The sequence below is a fragment of the Microcaecilia unicolor genome, chromosome 8 (assembly GCF_901765095.1).
Source record: "Microcaecilia unicolor chromosome 8, aMicUni1.1, whole genome shotgun sequence".
NCBI lineage: Eukaryota > Metazoa > Chordata > Amphibia > Gymnophiona > Siphonopidae > Microcaecilia > Microcaecilia unicolor.
In genome coordinates, this window is record NC_044038.1 from 82,365,762 (window position 1) to 82,392,231 (window position 26,470).

Consider the following 26,470-nt stretch of genomic DNA (forward strand, 5'->3'; position numbering starts at 1 on the left):
GATACGCCCTCAATTTGGCCTCCATGACTCCAAATTGCCCACCGGGAGCTCAGTCTTTCAGCTTCCAGCACAAGCAGGTACTTGCAGAGGAACTCTCCGCCCTTCTCAGCGCCAATGCGGTCGAGCCCGTGCCACCCGGGCAAGAAGGGCTAGGATTCTATTCCAGGTACTTCCTTGTGGGAAAGAAAACAGGGGGGATGCGTCCCATCCTAGACTTAAGGGCCCTGAACAAATATCTGGTCAGAGAGAAGTTCAGGATGCTTTCCATGGGCACCCTTCTTCCTATGATTCAGGAAGAAGATTGGCTATGCTCTCTGGACTTAAAGGATGCTTACATGCATATCCCGATACTGCCAGCTCACAGACAGTATCTCCGATTCCGTCTGGGAACGCGTCACTTCCAGTACTGTGTGCTACCCTTTGGGCTCGCCTCTGCGCCCAGGGTGATCACGAAGTGCCTGGCTGTGGTAGCAGCGGCGCTTCGCAGACTGGGAGTGCACGTGTTTCCTTATCTCGACGATTGGCTGGTGAAGAACACATCCGAGGCAGGAGCTCTACAGTCCATGCAGTTGACTATTCGACTCCTGGAGCTACTGTGGTTTGTGATAAATTATCCAAAGTCCCATCTTCTCCCAGTACAGAGACTCGAATTCATAGGAGCTCTGCTGGATATTCGGACGGCTTGTGCCTACCTCCCGGAGACAAGGGCCAACAATCTGTTGTCCCTCATCTCCCGGGTGTGAACGTCCCAGCAGATCACAGCTCGGCAGATGTTGAGATTGCTTGGCCACATGGCCTCCACAGTCCATGTGACTCCCATGGCTCATCTTCGCTTGCGATCTGCTAAATTGACCCTAGCTTCCCAGTGGTTTCAGGCTGCTGGGGATCTAGAGGACGTGATCCACCTGTCCACGAGTTTTCTCGAATCCCTGCACTGGTGGACGATTTGGTCCAATTTGACTCTGGGACGCCCTTTCCAAATTCCTCAGCCACAAAAAGTGCTGACTACGGATGCGTCTCTCCTGGGGTGGGGAGCTCATGTCGATGGGCTTCACACCCAGGGAAGCTGGTCCCTCCAGGAACAAGGTCTTCAGATCAATCTCCTGGAGTTACGAGCGGTCTGGAACGCTCTGAAGGCTTTCAGAGATCGGCTGTCCCACCAAATTATCCAAATTCAGACAGACAACCAGGTTGCCATGTATTACATCAACAAGCAGGGGGGCACCGGATCTCGCCCCCTGTGTCAGGAGGCCGTCAGCATGTGGCTGTGGGCTCACCGTTACGGCATGTTTCTCCAAGCCACATATCTGGCAGGCGTAAACAACAGTCTGGCCGACAGGTTGAGCAGGATTATGCAACCTCACGAGTGGTCGCTCAACTCCAGAGTAGTGCGCCGGATCTTCCAAGTGTGGGGCACCCCCTTGGTAGATCTCTTCGCATCTCGAGCCAACCACAAGGTCCCTCAGTTCTGTTCCAGACTTCAGGCCCACGGCCGACTGGCATCAGATGCCTTCCTCTTGGATTGGGGGGAAGGCCTGCTGTATGCTTATCCTCCCATACCTCTGGTGGGGAAGACTTTGTTGAAACTCAAGCAAGACCGAGGCACCATGATTCTGATTGCTCCTTTTTGGCCGCGTCAGATCTGGTTCTCTCTTCTTCTGGAGTTGTCCTCCGAAGAACCGTGGAGATTGGAGTGTTTTCCGATCCTCATCACCCAGAACGAAGGGGCGCTTCTGCATCCCAACCTCCAGTCTCTGGCTCTCACGGCCTGGATGTTGAGATCGTAGACTTTGCCTCTTTGGGTCTGTCGGAGGGTGTCTCCCGTGTCTTGCTTGCTTCCAGGAAAGATTCCACTAAGAGGAGTTACTTCTTTTTATGGAGGAGGTTTGCCATCTGGTGTGACAGCAAGGCCTTAGATCCTCGCTCTTGTCCTACATAGACCCTGCTTGACTACCTTCTGCACTTGTCTGAGTCTGGTCTCAAGACCAACTCTGTAAGGGTTCACCTTAGCGCAATCAGTGCATACCATTACCGTGTGGAAGGTAAGCCGATCTCGGGACAGCCTTTAGTTGTTCGCTTTATGAGAGGTTTGCTTCTGTCAAAGCCCCCCATCAAACCTCCTACAGTGTCATGGGATCTCAATGTCATTCTCACACAGCTGATGAAACCTCCTTTTGAGCCACTGAATTCATGCCATCTGAAGTACTTGACCTGGAAGGTCATTTTCTTGGTGGCAGTAACTTCAGCTCGTAGAGTCAGTGAGCTTCAAGCCCTAGTAGCTCATGCTCCTTATACCAAATTTCATCATAATAGAGTAGTCCTCCGCACTCACCCTAAGTTCTTGCCGAAGGTGGTGTCGGAGTTCCATCTGAATCAGTCAATTGTCTTGCCAACATTCTTTCCCCGTCCTTATACCCGCCCTGCTGAGCGTCAACTCCACACATTGGACTGCAAAAGAACATTGGCCTTCTATCTGGAGCAGATAAGCCCCCACAGACAGTCCGCCCAATTGTTTGTTTCTTTTGATCCCAACAGGAGGGGAGTGGCTGTGGGGAAACGCACCATTTCCAATTGGCTAGCAGATTGCATTTCCTTCACTTACGCCCAGGCTGGGCTGGCTCTTGAGGGTCATGTCACAGCTCACAATGTTAGAGCCATGGCAGCGTCAGTGGCCCACTTGAAGTCAGCCACTATTGAAGAGATCTGCAAAGCTGCGACGTGGTCATCTGTCCACACATTCACATCTCATTACTGCCTGCAGCAGGATACCTGACGCGACAGTCGGTTCGGGCAGTCGGTGCTTCAGAATCTGTTTGGGGTTTGAATCCAACTCCACCCCCCTAGGCCCATTTTTTATTCTGTTCCAGGCTACACTCTCAGTTAGTTGAATAAGATGTTAGGTCAATCTCAGTTATGTCCTCGCCGTTGCGAGGCCCAATTGACCATGTTTGTTGTTTTGAGTGAGCCTGGGGGCTAGGGATACGCCATCAGTGAGAACAAGCAGCCTGCTTGTCCTCGGAGAAAGCGAATGCTACATACCTGTAGAAGGTATTCTCCGAGGACAGCAGGCTGATTGTTCTCACAAACCCGCCCGCCTCCCCTTTGGAGTTGTGTCTTCCCTTGTCTTTGTCTTGCTACATACGGGACTGACGAACATGAGCCGGTTCGAGCGGGAAGACGGCCGCGCATGCGCGGTCCGCATTGGCGCGCGAGGGCTAGCAAACGTCTTTGCTAGTGAAGATTCCTATTGGAGGGGGTGCCGTGGACGTCACCCATCAGTGAGAACAATCAGCCTGCTGTCCTCGGAAAATACCTTCTACAGGTATGTAGCATTCGCTTTACTCTTTCAAAAAGTACAAAGACTAGAGGACAGTCCATGAAGTTAATATCCATGAAGTTAATATGGTAATACTTTTAAAATAAATAGAAAAAATATGTTTCACTCAGTGCATAGTTTAAGGTCTGGAACTCGTTGCCAGAGGATTTGGTAACAGCAGTTAGTGTATCTGGGTTGAAAAGAGGTTTGGACAAGATCCCAAAGGAAAAGTCCATAATCTGTTATTAAAATGGGCACAAAGAAAGCCACTGCTTATCCCTGGAATTGGTAGCATGGAATCTTGCTACTCTTTGAGATTCTGCTTGGAATCTCGTTACCTTTGGGGTTCTGACAGGTACTTGTGACTTGGATTGGCCACTGCAGGAAGCAGGATACTGGGCTAGATGGACCATTGGTCTGATCCAGTATGGCTATTCTTTTGTTCTTATGTAGTTCTGATTGTCCCATTTAGTTTTCTAAGAAAATCAAAACTGCAAATCCATACGTGCCATACTGTAAATCCAGTGCTGGATTACTTTATTTCTTATGACATTGAAAGGTGGTAATCCTGTCCTGTGTGGTGCAACATTGTAACCTTGATCTTGCCCTGGGATTAGGAAGAGACAGCAGCTGCACCTTGGCAAGGAACACAATATTCTCATGCAGTCTCCTGAGATTCAGCAGCAATGTTCAAATGATAAAGTAAGGAGTTATAGAGGGCAGGGATCAGTCACCCTCCATTTCTACTGCAGATAGCACAAGGAGTAATAATTAGGTCAACTTGCAAAAGGTGGAGACATCTAATATTTAAGCATAAGATACCTAGATTTTTGAATTTATAAATGTGTTGGCTCTGAGCACCTTAAATCATAAGGCTCCTAAACTGAGGCACCAGGGTTAGAAAATGAAGTGAGCCCATAGCAATCCTAATTTTGGACCCCTCCATTTAAGGCACCTGAATTTAAAGCTAAGATGCCTACATTCATTAAAAAAAAAAATGTAAGCACTTCTAATATCAGCCTGATTGTATAACTGCAACCAGGGAATTGGGAAGAAATTTTTACCTTTTGAGAGGAATCAGACACTAAAACAAATTACTCAGGAAGTGATGGAATCTCCTTTGTCAGACACCTGCGTCTGGGATAATTTAGGGACACTAGATCTTCTGTTGCCTAGCTCCTGTCCTATCTTGCCTGTCTAGTTGTGATTTTTGTCTCTTTCAGTCTAGTCCTGTCCGGATCCAGTTCTTGCCTTTTCCTTGTCTTGCCCTTTTCTGGATCCAGTTTTAATCTACTTCCGTGTGTTCCCTTGTCTTGCATTTCTGGGTCCCAGTCCCAGTTTTAATCCAGTTCTGAGTCTTGCCTTGTCCTGTCTGGGTTCCAGTTCTGACCCCTTTGCCTTCTTTTCCTTGTCTCGTCTGGATCCGGTCCTTGTTTTGTCTATTGTGTTTAGTTACCTCTATCCTGCCTTGTTGAGTCTGTTAGTTTATCTTAGTCCAGTCTGTTCTGATTCCTGCCTGTGCCAGCCCAGGTGATTTGTCTACCAAAGCTCCAGCTTTGGTTCAAGGGCTCACCATTCCTGACAATTGTGACAGGATGATAGTAGTAAGTACAATAAGAATTGCTTGCAAGTTTACTACAGCAATGGCTAGCATCTGACCTAAACTTATCTGCACAAGTTGTGAAAGACAACTGGAGGAGGCTCGATCACCTCTGTTGGTGTAACAGATTTATGTGCACTGCATGAGAAGATATGTCCTGAGCATGAGAAGATATGTCCTGAGCATGAAATACTGACACCCGAACTTTGTCAGGTTTCAGCCCTGAAATTCAAACAGCAGCACCATGCAATAACCATCAGAAAGTGAAAAAGATGCTGGTATTTAAAAAACAAAACAAAAAACCTGCAGTATATTAGAAGCAAGGAGCCGGTAAAAGAATCAGACCACTGGATGACCAAGGGGTAAAAGGGTACTCTGGGAAGACAAGGTCATAGCGGAGAGACTAAATGAATGCTTTGCTTCAGTCTTTACTGAGAAAGATGTGGGTGAGATACCCGTGTCAGAAATGGTATTTAGCAGTGATGATTTGGAAGAAATGAAACAAATCTTTGTATATCTGGAAGATGTAATGGGGCAATTTGACAAGCTAAACAGTAGCAAATTGCCTGGACCAGATGGTATACATCCCAGAGTACTGATGGGATAGATAGATAGATAGATAGATAGTTGGATAGTTTTGTTCTTTCATATGTTTGTTTTATATTTATTAAAATTTGATATACCATCCTACATGCTGATGACATTTTTATTTTGAATCCTTTGTTTGATGATTATGAAGAAACTATCCAAATTTTGAAACTAAGAGGCTCAATTTCAAAGCACATAGATTTACAAAGTTACATATGTTACTGTGGAACTTTGTAAATCTATGTGCTTTGAAATGAGCACCATAGTATTCAGCTGGTAGATAATTGGATTTTTAACAATTTTTTAAAAATTAAACAAGCAAAAAAACTAAACTAGTATGGATTGGTGAATATCATCAATTGAATGTTAATGAATTAACTTTGATCTCGGATGAGACTTTATATATTGAGAGAGCATCTAAAGTCCCGGACATCATCTTGGATGCAAAACTTACGTTAGAAACACATGTTAATGATTTGGTTAAGAGGATATTTTTTAAGTTCCATCAACCGTAAGCTATAAGATCTTTGTTAAGTTTAGCCAGTTTCAGAACTATAGCACAAGCTATTCTACTACCTCAATTAGATATTGCAATGCTCTCTACAGAGGTATTTCTGTTAAGCTTTGCTGCAAGCTCTGCCAGATTGATTTTTGGGATGGGTAGATATGATAGGGCTTTCCATTGCTGAGAAATCTTTATTGGCTGCTTGTAGAACAGTGTATTAAATTTAAATTGCTACATTTACTTTAGATCTTTGAACAGCTTATGATCACTTGGCATCATTTGAACTTTGAATTCCTCAAGTATTTGTGTGAACTCTCATTTTAAATCAACTAGAAAACTAGGATATCTTACAATGATGAATGTTTGCGTGAAATCAATGCTAGAGCATTCTTTTACTCCCTTCTTTTCTCCGACTGGATTATAAATTGATTTTTTAATTTAATTATGTTTGATCGTTGTTATATCTCTTCTATTTATAGAAGATGTCTTGATTGTAATCTGCCTTGAATCTTTTAGAAATCAAGTGGATTATAAATCATAGACCAGAATAGAAATGGGAATAACGAGTGAGGTGATTAAATTTTTTGATGACACAAAGTTGCTAAATCATGTAAGAATTGTGAAAAATTGCTAGAGGACCTTACAAGACTGGGGAGGCTGGGCATCCAAATGGCAGATTACATTTAATGTGAGAAAGTGCAAAGAGATGCATATAGGAAAGAAGAACCCAAACTATAGATATGTGATGCAAGGTTCCATATTAGGAAAAGTATTTAGGTATCGTCATCAATAATACATTGAAATGCTCTACTCGGTGTGTAGTAGCAGCTAAGCAAGCAAATAGAATGTTAAGTATTATTAAGAAATGAATGAGAACAAAAATAAGAACATTATAATACCTTTGCATCACTCTATGGTGCAACTGCATCTTGAATATTGTGTGCAGTTTTTGTCACCACATCTCAAAAAAGATATAGCGGAATTAGAAAAGGTACAGAAAAGAGCAACAAAAATGAAAAAGGGGATAGGATGACTTTCCTATGAGGAAAGGCTAAAGAGGATAGGGTACTTCAGCTTGGAGAAGAGATGCGTGAGAGGAAGTATGATAAAGATCTATAAAATATTGAGTGGAGTGGAACAGGTAGATGTGAATCGCTTGTTTACTCTTTTCAAAAATACAAAGTCTAGAGGGCATGCAATGAAGCTACTAAGTAGTAAACTTAGAGCAAATCAGAGAAAATAATTTTTCTTTCAATGTGTGATTAAACTTTGGAACTTGTTGCCAGAGAATGTAGTTAAAGCAGTTAGTTTAGCAAGGTTTAAAAATGGTGTTGACAATTTCCTACAAGAAAAGTCCATAAGCTATTATTAAAAAGGATTTGGGAAAGTCCACTGCTTATTCCTGGGATATGTAACATAACATCCTTCTTACTCTTTTGGGATCTTGCCAGGTATTTGTGACCTGGAATGGCCACTGTTGGAAACAGGATACTGGGCTTGATTGACCTTCGATCTGGCCTAGTATGGCAATGCTTATGTTCTTCTTATGTTCCTTAAGAACATCAAAAACTATAGTTCCCTGCCCACAATGGGGTAAATCTAAAATTGGATCAGCTAATCCCTAATGACAGGACTCCATTTGATAATCCTACCAAATGTTTCAGGATCCTTTTATTCATTTTGCTATGCAACAGTATGGATCTAAAGGTTTTGTTCTGAAGTGTTAATGCAAAAGTACAAGGGGAGGTCTACATAAGATAGGTGGAAATGGTGGAACAGTGTGAGAAAAGCTGTCACCAAGCTGAGCCATTCTCTTTACTACAGTCTTATGTGTCCCATGCTCAGTGATTCCAAGTTGACCTCCTCCCACATTCAGTCTCCTAGGTTCAAACTCATGGATTTCAGGTTAGACTGTCCTCTAACTACAGTCTCCGAGATCTCCAGCTCAGTGACTCCAAATTGAACTCTCCTCTGTATTGTAGATTCATAAGTTTTGCATTCACTTCTCCCAAGTCAAGATCATCCTCCAAAGTATAGATTCATTATCCCACGCTCACTATCCCCAAGAAAAGGCTCTCTTCCATAATATAGTCCCATAATCACTACTTCCTGTGCTGAGCCCTTCACAATACTATGTCCTCACTGACCTCCAAACCGCCCCCTTCCTAGTGCTATAGTTTTATAAGTCCAACACTTATTGCCCCCACACTAAACCTTCCCCAGTACTACAGCGTTACTGGCCCCATGCTCACTGCTCCCAAGTTGAGCCTTCCCTGGTCTAATGCTCTCATGGGTCCCCCACTCATTGTCCACAATTTGAGCTCTTCCCTATTACTACTTCCTGGTGGGTCCCACACTTACTGTCCCCAAGACATGCCCTTCCCAATAATTTGTCCTCCTGGTTCCACCATTCACTGCCTTCATATTGCGTCTGTTCCAATATTATAGCCTCAATTCCAGAATTCTTTCAGTTCTGTCCCAAAAAATGTCCCAGGGCAAATGGAGCAGTTCATTCAGTCTTCAGTCTCTGTGGTATGGCTGTTCTCACTCACATTATCTACATCTGGCTTCTTTCCAAGAGCCCCAGTGAAGCAGCGGAGAAGACTGCAGCCACATCACCTACTGCCATGAACTCTTCCGTGAATGCGCCAAGACAGGTGAACGAGAATGGTGATGAATTCCTCTACTATGCCAACATTGATTTCTCCAAACTGAACCCCAGGAGTAGGCCACCTGCACAGCATACAGAGTACTCGGAGGTGAAACTGAAGTAAAGAATTTGAGGCAGAATGGGAACGGTCAGCTGATGTGAACTCGCATCACAATGGTGGTTTACTATGGATGTAAAAACCCTTTTTTTGATCCACAATTTGGGATTTGATTGTAGCTTTATGAACATTGATTGTTTCTCTTCTTTTAGGCAGCGGCACACAGCTTTGACTGGAAATGCTTTTGTTGTGAGTTCTCTCTGAAGACATTATTTTTTCTTGAAGGCTGGAAAGTAAGGCACTTGTTTGCAGTTAGTGTCTGAGAGGGATATTGAAGTGGGTGTGTGTAGGTTTGATATTTTCATAGACATGTTGAATAGTTTTAAAGCTGCACAAATATAGCTAAACACTCATATAGGTCCTGTTACTGGCATGCCATATATTGGACATGTATCTGTTACAATATCCTTAACTGTAACGCTAACTGTAAATTGGATGACTAATGTATAGAAAGCATAGGGCATGATTATGTATGTGGAAGCTCAATGAATCCTGGGGGCACATTACCATGTTGCCTGGGATTTCATGTGCTCCTGTATTTTAAAGCTTGATTGGCCACCACTAAACACATAAGAGCTCTTCTACATTTGCATATGTGTTTTGCATTTATGTTTAAGTCACATGGTGAAAGAATGCCTATACTAGTTAGACTTGAGAGCCACGAGTGGAGAGGTAGAAGATCTCTTGTTTCTTCACTGGCTGCGGCAACAATACCAGACAGTAAGAGAAGAAGAGGCTGAGGGGTGTTCCTGAGAAGTGAGGAGGCAGCTGAGAGGTGGCTGGTTAGTTGAGGAGTGACTGACTTGTAGGTTATAAGAGATTAGACAGTGGGGAAGAGATGGGGAATGGAAAGGTGAGCAGGGTACGATGGAATGAGAGGGACAGAGACTGGGTGAAGGCTGGTACAGGGGAATGAGAGAGATAGCTGTTGGAAATCCAGGCCATAGAGATGTGTGACGCAAAAAAGGCTTAGCACAGCTGTGGGGGTCATTGGCATGTTGATGATAGATGCTCAATTGAGGGAGGGAGAAAAGAGGCTACTGTCATTCTGTGGAGGTACATTAAAGAGGTAATTCTATAAGAGTGCGCCTACATATAAGTGCCTGCAGGGCACCTGATAGGAGCATATTCTATAAAGGAAAGTAGGCTCATCTTTCCTTTATAGAATAATTAGCTGTTAAGCCCATTAAAACGGGCGAGATTTCCAGCTACCCTCCTCGCCGCCGCTCCCTCCCCCCTCTGTGCCGGGCCCCCTGCACTGACCTGACAGCGCCTCTCACCTCCGTGTGAAAGCGCTGCAGGCAGCAGCAGATCACTCTGCTGCTGCCTGCAGTGCTTCCACACGGAGGTGAGAGGCGCTGTCAGGTCAGTGCAGGGGGCCCCGATACGGAGGGGGGCGGGAGCGGCGGTGGGGATGGGGGGGAGGAGAAGGTTGGTGCGTGTGATGTTCGTTTCCAGGCTCCAGCGGCAGCATCCGACAGTCCGACTCCGTTTCCCTCTCTGTTCCGCCCTCTGAAGTCATCACGTCTTGATGCGAGGGCGGGACAGAGAGGGAAGTCTCTACTGCACATTTGCAGGTGAGTCGGTCACTTGCCATTTATATGGCGTATATACCCATTTATAACTGGGTATATACGCATGTGTGAGGTTAGGCATGAGCACTTACACCAGGTATAGAGATGCTTCACCTAACTGCTGGAGATAGACATAACATCTAGTACTCTATAGTTATACTCATAAGTGGGAGTCCTGCCCATCCTCTGCCCAGACTCCACCTATATGTATTCCTACCTGTCAAATATGCGATATGCAAGATATGCAGTATTTACAGAATAGCACTTAGGTGGATTTTTGACATTAAGTTGCATATCCATTTGAAATGGCCGACAGGTAGGAGCTCTGCGGACGAGCTCCCGTGAGCACGACCGGACAGACACACCTGGGCCATCCAGACCGGACCGAACGGACCTGAGACAAATCAGGACGAAACTGACGGGCTGCTGAAGCAACGTCGGCTTGGCTAAAGCAAAGCCGGACCACATTCGGGACCGATCCGAGCATTGGCGATCCTAAGCGGCCTGATCTGCCTGAACCAGCCCGGACCACGTTGTCGCTGGGTCGGCCGATTGGAGCGCGACCCAGTGGCCCAGGGAAGTAGCGACGAGGTCCTCCTCCCGATCTGTCTTCCGATCCGTCTTACCCGAACGGCGACCAACACCAAAGCGTGGAGCCGAGAGGACCCAGAGCCGCATGGTAGGTGACCACCACTGGATCTGATCACAACCCTGTAAATCTCCCTCGTGGTTTCCCTCCAAGACGTAGCCCAGGGGGACTCAACTCGAGTGCCCGACCGGGAAAACAAATTACAGATCAGGGAGAGGGAACCACTGGAGCTTGGATAGTCCCCCTGGCGAGTTGCACGCAAGGAGAGCAGTGAGGCCATGTAGCGGACGACCGATGCTGTCGCGGTCTACCGGAGTGGAATCACACTAAACACGGAGACTCGAGAGGGTGGCGGAAAGCCCGACCGATGAACGAACCGACCGGAATGCACCTCTAAACCCGGAGTCCCAAGCCGGCGAGGCAACAGAGGAGAAGAGAGAACAGAGGAGCGACCGGGGATCGACGATTGGAGCGAAACAAGACTGCCCAACGGAAACCCGCCACGAGGCACCAAAACACACACCACACTACCGGGCCGCAGGCCATCCAAGCACATTGGAAGCACCAGGGGACCAGGCTGCAAGAGAGCAGTTGGTGGAACGCAGCCCAGACCTCCCTGCCTGCACAGGTTAACTCTTTGCTTGTTTGTCTGTTGCAACACTGTAGCAAGGAACTCCTATGATAAATTGCATGCAAAGACACTCTAATTGAAGGGCTACTATGTCTGCTAAAATATTGTAGTAGAAACCCTAAGTATCTGGCCAACCTAAATGTCTCAACTGCACTGCTACTCTTAAATGCATCTCAATGTTTTTCAAATGCTAAATGTCTTAACTGCACTGCTATTCTAAATGCATCTCAAGGTTTTTCGAATGCTTTGCTTTTTAGTGCCTTGCTTACAAATGTTTCTAAGTGCCTTGCATTATAAATGATTTATTTCACTTAAATGTTTAATGCCAACATAAATGTATTAATTGCCTCGCTACCTTTAAACACATGCCAAAACCTCTCAATCTGTCTTACTTCTAAACGTCTTGAATGCCTACCTTTTAAATGTTCCATAAACGACCCTACCAGACATCTAATAACACCATAAAGAGACGCGATCTATCACCTGCTACATAAATTTAAATACTTACTACGGACCTCAGAATAATTGCCACATGAACACCAACAAACTGATATGATAATCTACTTCCTCCCCCTAATATATCACGCATGGACTATTCCTAACACAGACACCAATCTGCCTACAACATATGCACCCCATATGCAATTTACGCATAACCACCAGAACAAAAGAATAACAATCAACTAAAAGGAAAAACAAATATATACGGAAATGACCACAGAAAGGGAAGAAAGGACACAACAAACTAGACATCAGGAAAATAGACAACTAATAAAAATTAAGACATCAACGCCCCGAATCGAACCTTACCGTTCAATCCAAATGGGATACATAAACGCCAGATCAGTAGTAACCAAAACAGAGACCATAACAGACTGGATCATTGCAGAGAACCTTGATTTCCTATTTATCACTGAAAACCTAGATCCATAACCTTCAAGACCCTATGATTTTAGAATTATGCCCACCAGGATACAAAATTACACACTGGACAAGAAACGGAAAAAGAGGAGGAGGAATAGTCATAATATACAATCTGAGTTCAACATCACAAACATAGCTGAATCCGTACTGCCAACAACTGAAATTGCTTCCATAAGAATAAGCACCCAAATCTGAAGGAACACCTTAACGCAGTCATACTCTATAGACCACCAGGCAACTGGCGAGATAGCCAAACACGCTCATGGACTTTATCTTGAACACCTGTATCTCTTCCTCTAACCTCATCATAATAGGAGATATTAACGTACATCTGGAAGATCTCACCACAACAAGTACTCAAGACTGCAAAGAGTTCCTACAACTATGGATCTACATGGACCAATTACGCACCCAACACACAAAAAGGACACACATTAGACATCATAACACACAAATTTGACCACGATGCAAATTTTATATTAACTAACACTAAATGGTCACCTACACTGTGGTCAGACCATTACAAAGCACACATTACCCTCCAATGGAGAATGAAAGACCTACCTAACAAACCAAATACGACAAAACTTACACTACAAGAGGAAAAATAGATCCGGTTAAATTCTGGCAAACAGATCTACATTGACGGATGGACAATAAAGCCAGACACAATCCAATTCCTCTCTAAATGGGATAATAGATGTAAATTAATACTAGATAACATTGCCCCAATCCAAACCAGAACCTCGCACAGAAAAAACTCAATACCATGGTTCAATGAAGAATTGAAAAAACTCAAAACACAAGTCAGAAAACTAGAACGTGCGTGGAACAAAAGAAGACGATCCCACTCTTAACACTTGGAAACTACTCCGAAGGAAATACAAATACACCATAGACAAACCAAAAGACAATACTACAAAACTGAAGTTTGGCCCAACTACAAAGACACACACAAACTCTTCCAACTCGTGAATAAATTATTAGACACTACCCAGTTACCAACAACAACAAGACACTCCAGGAGCCGACGACTTGGCGAAATACTTCAAGGAGAAAATCATACAACTGCGACTCAAAATACCAGCCAGCCCAATCGAATACCTACACTCCTAGAGTGCCTAGACCCAGACCCTGGAGTCTACCCATCAGACAGGATCTGGACTGAATTCACTATATTACCAGAAGATCTTATCTCACAAACACTTAAAAGATTCGCCAAATCTCACTGCAAATTAGATATATGCCCAAACAACCTCATGACGTCAGTCCCCCAACAATTTATAATGGACCTAACTAACCATGTGAACTTTGTTACAAAATGGACTCTTCCCAGGGGAGAAAAGGCAACATTTTACTCACCCCCATACCCAAGGATGCAAACAAAAGCCAATGACTAACGAACTATAGACCAGTAGCATCCGTTCCCTTAATCACCAAAATAACAGAAGGCATGGTGACCAAACAACTACAGAGTATCTAAACAAGTTCTCAATACTACACGATTCCCAGTCAGGATTTCGCTCTATTCATCGTACGGAACCGTACTAGTCACGCTTATAACCAACTCAAACAATTGATAGCAAACGGCAGCAACATACCTGTTACAATTCGACATGTCAGCGAATTTGACATGGTTGACCATGGAATTTTATTACACATCCTTGAATACTTCGGAATCGGAGGCGCGTTCTCAATTGGTTTAAAGGGTTCTTACCACCCGCTCATATCAAGTGACTTCAATTCGACTACATCAGCTACTTGGACACCTGAATGTGGAGTTCCACAGGGATCTCCCCTCTCACCGACCATATTCAACCTGATGATGACACCCTTAGCTAAACTACTATCGAGTCAGAATCTAAACCCATATATATACGCTGATGATGTAACGATCTTTATTCCCATTCAAACATGATCTAGAGAAATCTCCTATGAAATCAACCAAAGCCTACATATTATGAATTCCTGGGCAGATGCATTTCAACTGAAACTAAATGCAGAAAACCCAATGCCTAGTACTACCCGCAATACAACAAGAAGGAATTTACCACCAATCAACACACCTAAACTAAGTCTACCAGTTTCGGACACCCTAAAATTCTCGGAGTCACCATTGACCGACACCTAACACTTGAGAATCATGCGAAAAACATAACTAAAAAGATGTTTCACTCAATGTGGAAATTAAAAGGAGTCAGACCATTTTTCCCAAGGAATGTCTTCCGCAACCTGATACGATCATTGGTACTTAGTCATCTGGACTATTGTAACTCACTCTATGCCGGCTGCAAAGAGCAAATACTCAAAAAAACTCCAGACAGCCCAGAACACAGCAGCCAGACTTATATTCGGCAAACCAAAATACAAAGCTGCAAAACCCTACGTGAAAAACTACACTGGCTCCCACTCAAAGAACGCATCACGTTCAAACTCTGTACCTTGGTCCATAAAATCATCCATGGTGACGCCCCAGCCTACATGTCAGACCTAATAGAACTACCACCCAGAAACGCGAAAAAAATCCTCTCACACATTCCTCAATCTTCATCTTCCCATGTGTAAAGGCTTGAAATACAAATTAATGCATGCATCAACTTTCTCCTATACAAGCACACAGTTCTGGAACGCGCTGCCATGCAACCTGAAAACGGTCTATGAAATGACCAACTTCCGCAACTGCTGAAAACTTATCTCTTCGACAGAATCTTACCACAAAGATCAACACGTGTAATTGTTCATCCTTTAAGATATCCAGAAATGTTCTTTATGCTCTTTAATGTCTTTGCTCTAACACTATCATGTATTTCACCATCATGTATCCAAAGCTTTCTGTAAAACCAAATGTATACTCTTCTATTTCCAGTATCCACGATGAATTGTAAGCCACATTGAGCCTGCAAAGAGGTGGGATAATGTGGGATACAAATGTAATAAATAAAGTAAATAAATAAATAAAATAAATATGTGTAAACATGCGTGTTTATACTCATTTTCTAAACATTTATGCATATAATTAATGTGTAAGTGTTATTGCCAATTTTATTGAAATACCCCCGGATTCTATATAACGTGCCTAGAGATCTGCACCAAAATCGAGGCGTATTCTATAACAATGCATGTAACTTAATTGGCTTAACAAGCTAATTAGTGCTGATAATAGCACTTAACAAGCAATAATGAGCACTAATTGGAATAATTAAAATTTATACCCACAACTCACTAAGCGTATTCTGTAATGAATCGTGCCTAAATTATAATGTGTGCAGTTCAAAAGGGGCATGGTTATGGGCATTTTGTGGGCATACTGAAATTTACATGAATTTTTATAGAATATGGCCTTCTGCCCCTAAATCTAAGTGCTGGGATTTACACCATGCTTTTGTTGGTGTAAATGGAGGCGCGTAGTTTTAGGCACTGAGATATCAACTAAACGTATTCTATATACCGTGCCTAAATCTACTCGCTGCTTATAGAATACGCTTAGGCAGAAATTCTTTTCTCGCAGAGTTTTCAGGTACCATATATAGAATCTGGCCCGAAAGACCTAATTTATTAAGTTTTATTTCCTCATAGACACAGAATGGGAAACACTTTCATTAAACCAGGCCCTAAAGAAGCTGCGAGACTATGGAACTTCTTGACTGGGGAAGGATAATGAGAGTGATCTTAGCCACTGTTTTTTTTTATCTTAGCCACTGGCTCTTAAGTTTTTGGGCTGGCTCCTGGATTCAAGGAAAAATTTGTCAAGGCCTGTATATATGTCGGTATAAAAGTAGAGTGAGCTCATGACATTGCAGAGGTCAGAAGGCACAATTTTAATTAAATGATTATTTCTCCCAGCTTAAATTAAACTGGTTTGTTATCTAAGTTCTTTGCTAACTTTCAAGGACATCATACATTTTTATTAAGATGCATAATGAAAAATAATAAAGAAAAAAAACATATCATGAGCCTAGATAAGGCATTTTGTGAGTCCTCAGTCAGACTTGTATGATACCTGTCATTGATTTTATATATTGAGACACCTAAGGGGTCACAGTAGTGACCACGAGTTGAATGAAGACGGGGGTCAGCCCAGCCAGAGCCCAGGTACAAGGATTCCTGCTTGGGACAGCAGCAAGGGCGTAGCCAGGTTTTGATGTCAGGGGGAGCAGACTTTTGTAAATTAGGCACTGGTCGGTGTCGGACAGGTGGCAGTGCCAATATTGTTGCTTAGGTGCAGTGATTGTGGCCGGAAATGATTAATACAAGCTGCCTCTGCTGCATCCCACCTACAAGAAAACTGGAAGTTACATCAGGAGGTGGGAGGTAGCAGAGGTCCCAGGACCGGCCAGAGCAGGCAGCCTGTCTTAACTGTAAGTAAAATTATTCAAATTGTGACCATCACCTCAGGAATACTCCTTCCACCGGTAGAAACTCTGTTTAAATCAGATGGGCTTTTGTCTGTGTGGTGACTCTACAGGATGTGGAGCCCATTAGTCCTAAGCATTTTTATTTTAGCGACAAGGGCCACCAAAGGCAGCCCTTGCCTCAGAGCCTACTTTCAAATAGAGCCAGTTTATGAAATAACACAAAACCCTGCAATAAGTCACTAAAACCTATACAGAAAACTTACCACACCATAGCAGTCCTAACCCACCCATGAAAAGCTAGTACTATAAATATTATACTGGGCCCTAGAGCACCTGCTACTGGGAAACTGGAACAAGCTGGACAGATTCTTACACAGACACCACACATTAGCAGAATCCTTCACCACAAGAAACATGCAGACAAAAACTGAAATGGAGACCCCCCTCCCCTCAAGAAATCCAGACTATAAGTAGGGCAATATTGGTAAAAGAGAAACAGAAATGTATTGTCCCCTGTACTTTTCAAAATAAAAACAGAAAAAAAATGTACATTTTACAAAGCAGGCACATCTCAATCTTTAAAGTATTACATTAATGTATCTTCTACCTTTGTTGTCTGGGAATTTATTTTTCTAATTAGGCATCCCTTTCTCTCACCCTCTAGTGTCCTTTTCACTTCTCATCTACCTATTGGCTTTTCCTATCTTCTTCTCATTCTCTTTCCAACATTCCCACTGCCTACCCTACCATCCTCTGAACGCACCCTCTAAATCCTCATCTACCCTCCACTGCCTCCTATCCCCTCACCAGCTCCATCCCTATCTTTCTGTTCTTTCCTTGCCTCCAGACCATTCTTCTGTCTCTTACCCTATACCCCATGTCCTATTGCCTCTCTTTCACCATCTTTTATCCCCATTTCCAACCTCACTCAACCATGTCAGAGACTCATACCCCTCCCCAGTACCCCCATCCCTTTTCATTGCCTCTCATCCTCTCCAGTCTTCCAGGTTGTTCATATTATGTCTCAACCCTTTCCCAAACTTCATCCCCTTTTCTTGCCCCTCTTCTCCTATCTCTCATTTCACACTCACTCATTCTCCTAACCTATTAACATATACCTATTCTAACTACCAATTGCCAAGTACTCACTATCCCCTCAAAATTCCCATTCATCTTTTCTATCTGTAATTCCCTGTTCTGTTCCTCAACTCTCATTCGATTGCCCAATCATTTTCTGCTCTGTTTTCCTTCTCTCCCTTCCCCATGGTTTCATCCATCTATTCCCTTTCTCCCCATCCCCTAGTTCCATTCATCATCTCTGTTCTGTCCTCCCACCCTGTCCCATCTTCAGCTCTGTTTCCCTTCTCCCTCTCCCCAAGTGTCATCCATCTGCTACTTTGTACCTCCTCCTCCCCCCCCAAGTGCCATTCAACTACTGCTGTTTCTAGATCTCCTCTCCAGTTGACATTTTTTTCTCACTCCATCTCCACCATCATTCCCTCTGTATCCCTATTTTTCCTATAAAGCATCTCCCCTCTGTGCCTCTGCCCCCCCATGCATTCTGGTATTTCTCATCCTCCCTTCCCGTACTCACAGTCTGACATCTTTTACTCTTCCTTTCCCCCAGGTCTGGTAGTTATCATCCTTTCTTCCTCCTCCTCACTAGTCCTCCAGTGTTTCTATGGCTACCGGTAGCATCAGCAAGTAAAGCAAACTGCCTCTGGCTGGCCCTGCAAGCGTTTCCTCTGCTGTGTCCTGCTTCCTCTGACACGACTTCCTGTATCAGCGTAGGTGGGACACAGCAGAGGGAACGCTTGCAGGGCCAGCCAGAGGCAGTTTGCTTTACTTGCTGATGCTTCTGGTAGGCATAGAAACACTGGAGGTCCACTGAGGAGGAAAGGCAAGAGAGATATAGGACTACGCAGGACAGGGGAAATAGGGAAAAAATGCTGGATCATGTGATGTGCAGCTCCCCATGTGACCCCCTAGTGATGCTAGCCAATGGTTCTCAACTTTTTTTCAGTCAGAACACACATGATGGATGATGCTTGCATCCATAACACACTGCATACATAATCCTCATGGACCTTGGTCTGATACAGTACATCAGTTCTTAACATGCTCTGCATCTACAAAAACCTTATCTGCCCCACAACAACAGGAGCAGATCATAACTAGCACATTTTCTCCATTGGAAGTTACCATACAAGTCAAAAAAATTATGATTCTCACATCATCTCAATAATAGTGAAATAAATCCACTACCGGGCACATTGTAGAGTAACACAAAGCCTGAAAAGAATCCTAACTCGACATACACGTAGCAAATCTACTATAGAATGATAGCACTGCTTTGAACAAGAATCCTACTTAATATGCAGCACTACAAATATTTTATGGGGCCCAAGAACACCAATACAACTACTACTGGTAAAACAGAAAAAGTGGGGCTGCTACAGAGTTGTACACAGAAACTACTTGCCCACAGAATACCACACCTTGGTCACACACCAAATACAGAACAAGGGATCACAAATTAGAAATATAAAGAGAGAAATTGAATTGGGAACCCCAAGAATTCTAACTAGGTATGTTCCACAACATAGAAGAAATGAAAACACAAATGTATTTCCTCTTGTACTAAAAAAAAAAAAAGTTACAATGACATCTGTGTTGCACATTTCCCAAAGCTAACATAGTCCAACAAATAAATTCAAAATAAAACAGTTTTTTCTGCCTTTGTTGTCTGGGTATTTTATTTTTTCAAGCATGTTGGTCCCAGTTTCTTCTTTTGTTTTCCTGTCTGTCTTCTTCTACTCTCTTTCAAGTGAGTGCGGTCCATTTGTCCTTTCTCCACTTTCCATTTCTCTTCTATTCCCTCACTATATCTGTTTCTGACACATTTCCTCTTTCTCTGTTTTCTCTCCCCTCAGATTTCATGTTCTCATTCTTCAGTCCTCCACCCACCATTTCACTTACCAGTACCTATCAACTTTCCATCTTCTTTTTTTTCACCCCTACCTCTCCTGTCTCACTCCTTCCCTGACCTCATATTCCCTTCTCTTTCACCCACTTCCCCATTATACAATTCTACCCTCTGTACTTACCATCCTCCTCTCACTTATCTCTCCTTGAGAGCTGCCATGGTCTCTCCCCATATTGTTCCACCATGCCAGTATCTCCTCTCCCTTCTTACACCCTTGTAGCCCAGAATCTCAATGTCCCCCCAACCCCTCTCTCTCCTCCACCACTATGGTTCAGCATTTCCCTATCCCCTCTCCCTGTCCCCTCCACCCCTTTGGTCCAGCAATTCCCTGTCCCCTCTCTTCCCCTTTCCTCCTTATTGCACTAGGAGACATGGCTACACAAATCCCTAATGCCGTCAGCCTTCCAGCTTGTATAGGCAGCAAACTGCACACCAGAAGTGAAAGCCTGCTAAGTGTGGTTTACTGCGTACACAATCCGAGAAGGAACAAGCCATCAGGGTTTGTGTAGCTGCATCTGTGGGTCCAGCATTTCTCCCCTTCTCTCTTACTCACTTTTCCTCTTCCTCCTGTGGTCCATCTTCCTTCTCTCTTCCTGCTTTCCATCTTTATAACACCAGTCTTCCCAAGGCAGATTACAACAGATAACATGAACCCATCAGGAAGCAGGATATCCTCACTGAAATTTGGCCATCTGTATTATATAGAACAGTGTAGAAAAATGAGCACAAAATAAAACGTTTATTAGTTCTGTTTCTACCAGCTACAATAATTTTTAAGCTGTTTTAGTGATATTCAATTGTTATTCATGATATTTATATCTACATATGGGAAGCTTTCAAATAAATTGAAAAGCTGTAAAAAAACATAAAAATAAAAAAATATATTTTGTCCTCCACCTTTGAGGTACTACCTATCCAACTAGAACAACTTTAGACTTTTTACAGATGGACCACACATAGGCAGCCCCTTATTTCTAACAACCTTTTTGCTATTGTTTTCAATAGCGTTTACTATTGTTTTTGGTCAAAAGTCTAGATAGCCTCCCCCATCTCTGCTTTATCTAACATCCTTGCCTTCAACCTTCCTCCCCGAGTCCCGCACCGCTATTTCCCCTCTCTCCACCCCCCCAGTCCAGCACTGCTTTGTTTCCCTCCTCTCTCTCCCCTCCCGAGTCAAGCACCACTTTGTTTCCCCCTTCTCTCCTCCTCCCCAGTCCAGAACCGTTTTGTACCCCCACCCACCCAAGTCCAGCACCGCTTTGTTTCCCCCTCTCTTTCTCCCCCCCCCCCCCCGAGTCCAGCGCTGCTTTCTGGCACCCCACCCTGGACCATCATCAAACCTGCTTCATTTACCAGCCCCTGCAGCGATAGCATGCTGCTGGAGCCGGTGGCAGTCAGACTCAGATCCTTCCGTCTACCATCCGTGTCCCTCTTCTCTAGCTCAGACACTTCCTGTGCGCAAGGGTGGGACTTGTGACGCAAGCAGAGCAAAGAATCTGATGCCGGACTGGGCTCAATCAGACAGCTTGTTATTGTTGCAGGGCTTGCTAAACAAAGTAGGCTTGACAGTTGGGGGAGGGGGAGAGGGAGAACTGAAAATTGTGTTGGGCTTGGGGAAGGAGGGGTACCATGGAACGGTGGGGTGGGAAGGGAGGGGACAGGGGAGAAAGCACAAATTTTTTTTTAAATGTGCCGGCCCTGCCAGTTCAAGACTGTATAGGAACCGTTTAAAAAAAATCTGTTTGGGGGAGCGACTGCTCCCCCTGTGCCCCCCTCTAGCTATGCCACTGGTTGCCTGTTGAAGCTAGGGTGGAGTTCAAGGTAACATGCTGGGTATATTAAATTATTTGGGGGAAATTATTTGCCGGCCACCTGAAGCCAAGGGCTCAACCCTTGGTGAAAAGTGGCCAGGTGCAGGTGAAGCCTAACTGTTCATTAAGCTCTGCCTTGTCTCCGGTGTGGGGGTGGTTTTGCCTGCTACTGCCGCTCCTTGGCAGTGGCCCAAGGGCTCACAAACCAGTTTCCAGCTTTGAAAATGTGACAGCGGCGACCAGAATTGAACACAATACTCAAGGTGCGGTCACACCATGGAGCAATACAACGGCATTATAACATCCTCACACTTGTTTTCCATACCTTTCCTAATAATACCCAACATTCTATTCGCTTTCCTAGCCACAGCAGCACACTGAGCAGAAGGTTTCAATGTATTGTCGACGATGACACCCAGATCCGTTTCTTGGTCCGTAACTCCTAACGTGGAACCTTGCATGACATAGCTATAATTCGGGTTCTTTTTTCCACATGCATCACCTTGCACTTGCTCACATTAAACGTCATCTTCCATTTAGCCGCCCAGTCTCCCAGTCTCGTAAGGTCCTCTTGTAATTTTTCACAATACTGTTGCGAGTTAACGACGTTGAATAACTTTGTGTCATCAGCAAATTTAATTACCTTGCTAGTTACTCCCAGGTCCATGACAGCGCATGCAGGTCCCTGGTGTAGTTTAGTACTAGGTTCAGTACACTTCAGACAGATGGACCTAGGCCCACCCCCCCTACCTGTTACATTTGTAGAGGAAACAGCGAGCCCTCCAAAACCCACCAGAAACCCACTCTACCCACATATAGGTGCTCCCTTCACCCGTAAGAGCTATGGTAGTGGTGTACAGTTGGGGGTACTGAGTTTTGGGGTTCAACACACAAGGTAAGGGAGCTGTGTACCTGGGAGCAGTTTATGAAGTCCACTGCAGTGCTCCCTAGGGTGCCCGATTGCTGTCCTGGCATGTCAGGGGTACCAGTGTACTAAAAATGCTGGCTCCTCCCATGTCCAAATGGCTTGAATTTGGACATTTTAGGTTTGGGATATCTTTAGTTTTGAAAATCGCTGAAAATCAAAGACGTCCAAATCCAAGGATGTCCAACGTATTTTCGAACACAAAGATGGATGTCCATCTTTTTTCAAAAATGGCCTTTTCCCCGCCTCCGAATTTGGATGTTCTACAAAGATGTCCAAATTCCAACTTAGACATTTCTTTCGAAAATGCCCCTAAATATTCTTGTAGCTGAAGCCAAGATTTTAGTAAAGAACGTATGTCATTACTTTTTTCAGTGGCCACTTTTTCATACTTATGAGTCTGACAATACTGTGTTCCACCATATAACATAACATAACGTAACATTTTATTTTTATAGCCCGCAATACCTCGCAGTTTGATGCGGGTTACAAACAAAAAAACTGGACAATCCAGGAATACAGTACAGCACATAGTTTAAAGCTAACAATCATTTTCTACCAAAATTCAAAAACAGATATGTCTTAAGCAGTTGTCTAAAATGTTCATAACTTGGTGCCTGTACTATTAAAAAGAAACGTCTTTACCCTTTGTAGCAGCCTGATAAGATAATAAAGAATCGATAAATTTCTTTCTTACTTTACCCTTTAAAAAAGGAAAAGGAAAACAAATTAACTGGTCAGGTAGCACGCACTGAGGGGTCCTTTTACTAAGGTAAAATGGCCTGCGATAGTGTGGACACATGTTTTGGGCGTGCCCAAAATAATTTTTCAGCGCACCTGTAAAAAATGTCTTTTTAAACACTTTTGCCGAAAATGGACGTGCGGCAAAATGAAAATTGCTGCACATCCATTTTGGGTCTGAGATCCATTGAACTAGCGGTAAAGTCTCACGCGGTAACTGGGTGGTAATGACCTACGTGCGTGAAATGCCACTTGGCGTGCACCCAATATGCACATCCAAAAATAAAAATGATTTTTCAGATGCTCGCCAAAAATGAAATTACCGCAAGAGCCACGTAGATGCGGCTTAGTAAAAGGGCCCCTAACTGATCAGGTAGCACGCACTGAAATTGGCAAAACAAAACAATTTGTCAAATATAAAGGAGCTAAACCATAAGATACCTTGTACATCAAGCAGGATCATTTAAAAACAATTCGAGCAGCTACCAGCAACCAGTGAACTTTAGAATAAAACATTGTTAAATGATCAGAATGTTTTAAAGAATAGATCAACCGCAGTGCGGTATTTTGAATTGTCTGTAATTTTCGCATTAATTTTTGAGGACATCCCCAAAAAATTATATTGCAATAGTCTAAGGAACTAAGGGCCCCTTTTATCAAGCTGCGGCAAAAGGGGGCCTGCTCAGGCATTGGCGTGTGTTTTTGACGTGTGCCAAGACCCCCTTTTACCGCAGTGGGTAAAGGTAGGTCTTTCTTTTTTTAAAGAAATGGCCATTCGGCAAGTATCAAACATATAAATGAGACGTGACCGACTCACCTGCAAATGCGCAGTAGAGTCCGAACGTTGAAAGAACAACAGTCTAGAGGTGGGGCGACTCTGCCCCGAACACCCGTCGAGTTCCACTCCCCCTCCCTCTGAAGTTTACACATCGTTACGTCGTCCAGAGGCTGACCGCCCGTCGAGTTCCACTACCTCTCCCTCAGAATTGTAACGTCATCAAAATTACATCGTCAGGGTTATGGCGGCAGGCGGCGGCAGTGAAAAGCGTGTGAGCTGCGAGCTGCTCGGCGTTTCAGGAGCCTTCCCTTTCCTCTCTCAGCTGTGGTCCTGCCCTCCCAGAAACAGGAAATGAGGGCGGGTCCAGAGCAGAGAGAGAGAAAGGAAGGCTCCTGAAGCGCACAGCTCGCATGCGTTTCACTGCTGCTGCCTGCTGCTGTAACCCGACGAGATAAGATGATATTTACAATACGGGGGGGGGGGGGCATTGGAGCTGGGAGAGAGGGGGAGGGAGGCGGGCCTTGGCGCTCGGGAGGGAGGCCTCGGAGGGAGGGGGGATGGCCCTGGAGCTCGGAGGGAGGGGTGGCCGGCCCTGGAGCTTAGAAGGAGCTCGGTGGGTGGAGCTAGGGTGGGGCAGGGCTAAGATGGGGCCCCATCAAATTGGTCTGCACTAATACATGCCCATTTTACAGGCTTAACGGCTAGTATATAAATATAATGGGCGTCTTGGCGTTTAGTGCCAGATGATTTTTAGCATGAGCTAAAAATGATAGCGCACCTTAGTAAAAGACCTCTCTTAATTTGTTGCTATCTTCAGATGAACCGGATGAGCATGATGATCTAAAAAGAATGCATTCTGAATGCTAATTCCATTCTCTGAAGAATAAAGTTGTTGATAGAAGGTTTTAAAACAATGCAATATATCCGAGTCATGAATCATCTTTAATGGCAGATTTACTCTTTAGATATGTAGCTAGTAGGTGACCACTTTTATTACTTCCAGAATAATAATTAACAGCTTGCTTAAATACAGATTTTGCAGCATTCTTGCTTAACATTATATTATACGTGTAATGCAATTTCTGTAATTCTTCAAGCAAGAGGCTGTTTGAGTGGTTATCCTGCTTTTGTTGTTCTTTAAGTTTAATATCTTGTTCTAGTTTCAAAATCTCCTCATTATTCTAATTACACAATTTAGCAGCAAAGGAGACGATTATTCCTCTAATATATGCTTTAAAGGAGTCCCATAGACAAGGCCAAGAAGTAACCTCAGGCTTATTAAATTCAAAAAACTCTTTAATAGAATCAGATATGTAATCTTTAAATCTATGTTTTTTGTTTTGTTTTAAATTTTCAGCACTTGATATATACCACAAGTGATCCCTGAGGCAACTCTGCGGTTTACAATTTCTATTGCAGGTACTTTGCACTGTCCCTAACGGGTTTATAATCTAAGTAGAGCAGAGTTAAATCTCCAGTGATTTTTCTTTCTAATTTGAGATATACCATCTAATTTCAGTGCAATGGGAGCATGATCCAAAATTGATATTTCACCAATATCTGAACATAAGACATTTTTGAATAGTGAAAAAAACAGATGAGGTGAGAGGAAAAAAAAGTATAGTTTCTCTCTGTACTGTGCATCAACCTCCAAGGGTCAGTCAAGTTAAATTGCAAAATTATATCTTGTAGAACATGTCATGACTTGGATGGTACCTTAGAACTTCTGTCAATAGTTCATAATCTAGGGGCCCTTTTACTAAGCTGTGAAAGTGTCTACGTGTGCCCAACGTGCACCAATTTGGAGTTACCGCCCAGCTACCACATGGCTCTTGCGGTAATTTCATTTTTGGTGCGCGTCCAATACGCATGTCCAAAAATAATTTTTATTTTCTGGCACTTGTAGCATTTGAAGTGCATAGGTCATTACCGCCTGGTTAACGCTTGAGACCATACCGTTATGTCAATGGCTGGCGGTAAGGTCTCAGACCTAAAATGGACATGCGCCAATTTTTATTTTGCCGCATGTCCATTTTCGACAAACATTTTTAAAAGGCATTTATTGCAGGTGTGCTGAAAAATGGATCTGCACGTGCCCATAACATGCGCCTACACTACCACAGGCCATTTTTCAGCACACCTTAGTAAATGAACCTCCAAATTGGTTACCTCCTAAAATGTAAGGCATAGAAGAGTCAGCAACTAATTGGTTAGTTATTTCATTAAAAAACTCAGGCTGATCTAGGGAGTCATTTTACAAAGGCACGCTGAAAAATGGCTTGCGGTAGTGTAGGTGCGGGTATTGGGCACGCGCTGATCCATTTTACATCGTGCCTGTAAAAAAGGCCTTTTTTCTCCAAAAAATGGGCATGCGGCAAA

At 43.8% G+C, this 26,470-nt stretch overlaps 2 protein-coding genes across 2 annotated transcripts in view; one reads left to right on the top strand and one right to left on the bottom strand.

The window, feature by feature from the left end:
* The window catches only part of LOC115475504 (sialic acid-binding Ig-like lectin 13), a 119,000-nt gene extending 109,672 nt beyond the window's left edge, over positions 1 to 9,328 (top strand). The window contains exon 10 of the mRNA XM_030211250.1: positions 8,589 to 9,328. Within this exon, the coding sequence (XP_030067110.1) occupies positions 8,589 to 8,783 (195 nt within the window). The 3' untranslated portion in view covers positions 8,784 to 9,328. The remainder of the gene's footprint in view (positions 1 to 8,588) is intronic.
* Positions 1 to 26,470, bottom strand: part of LOC115475505 (myelin-associated glycoprotein-like) — a 151,414-nt gene that overhangs the window by 5,641 nt on the left and 119,303 nt on the right. The window lies entirely within an intron of this gene.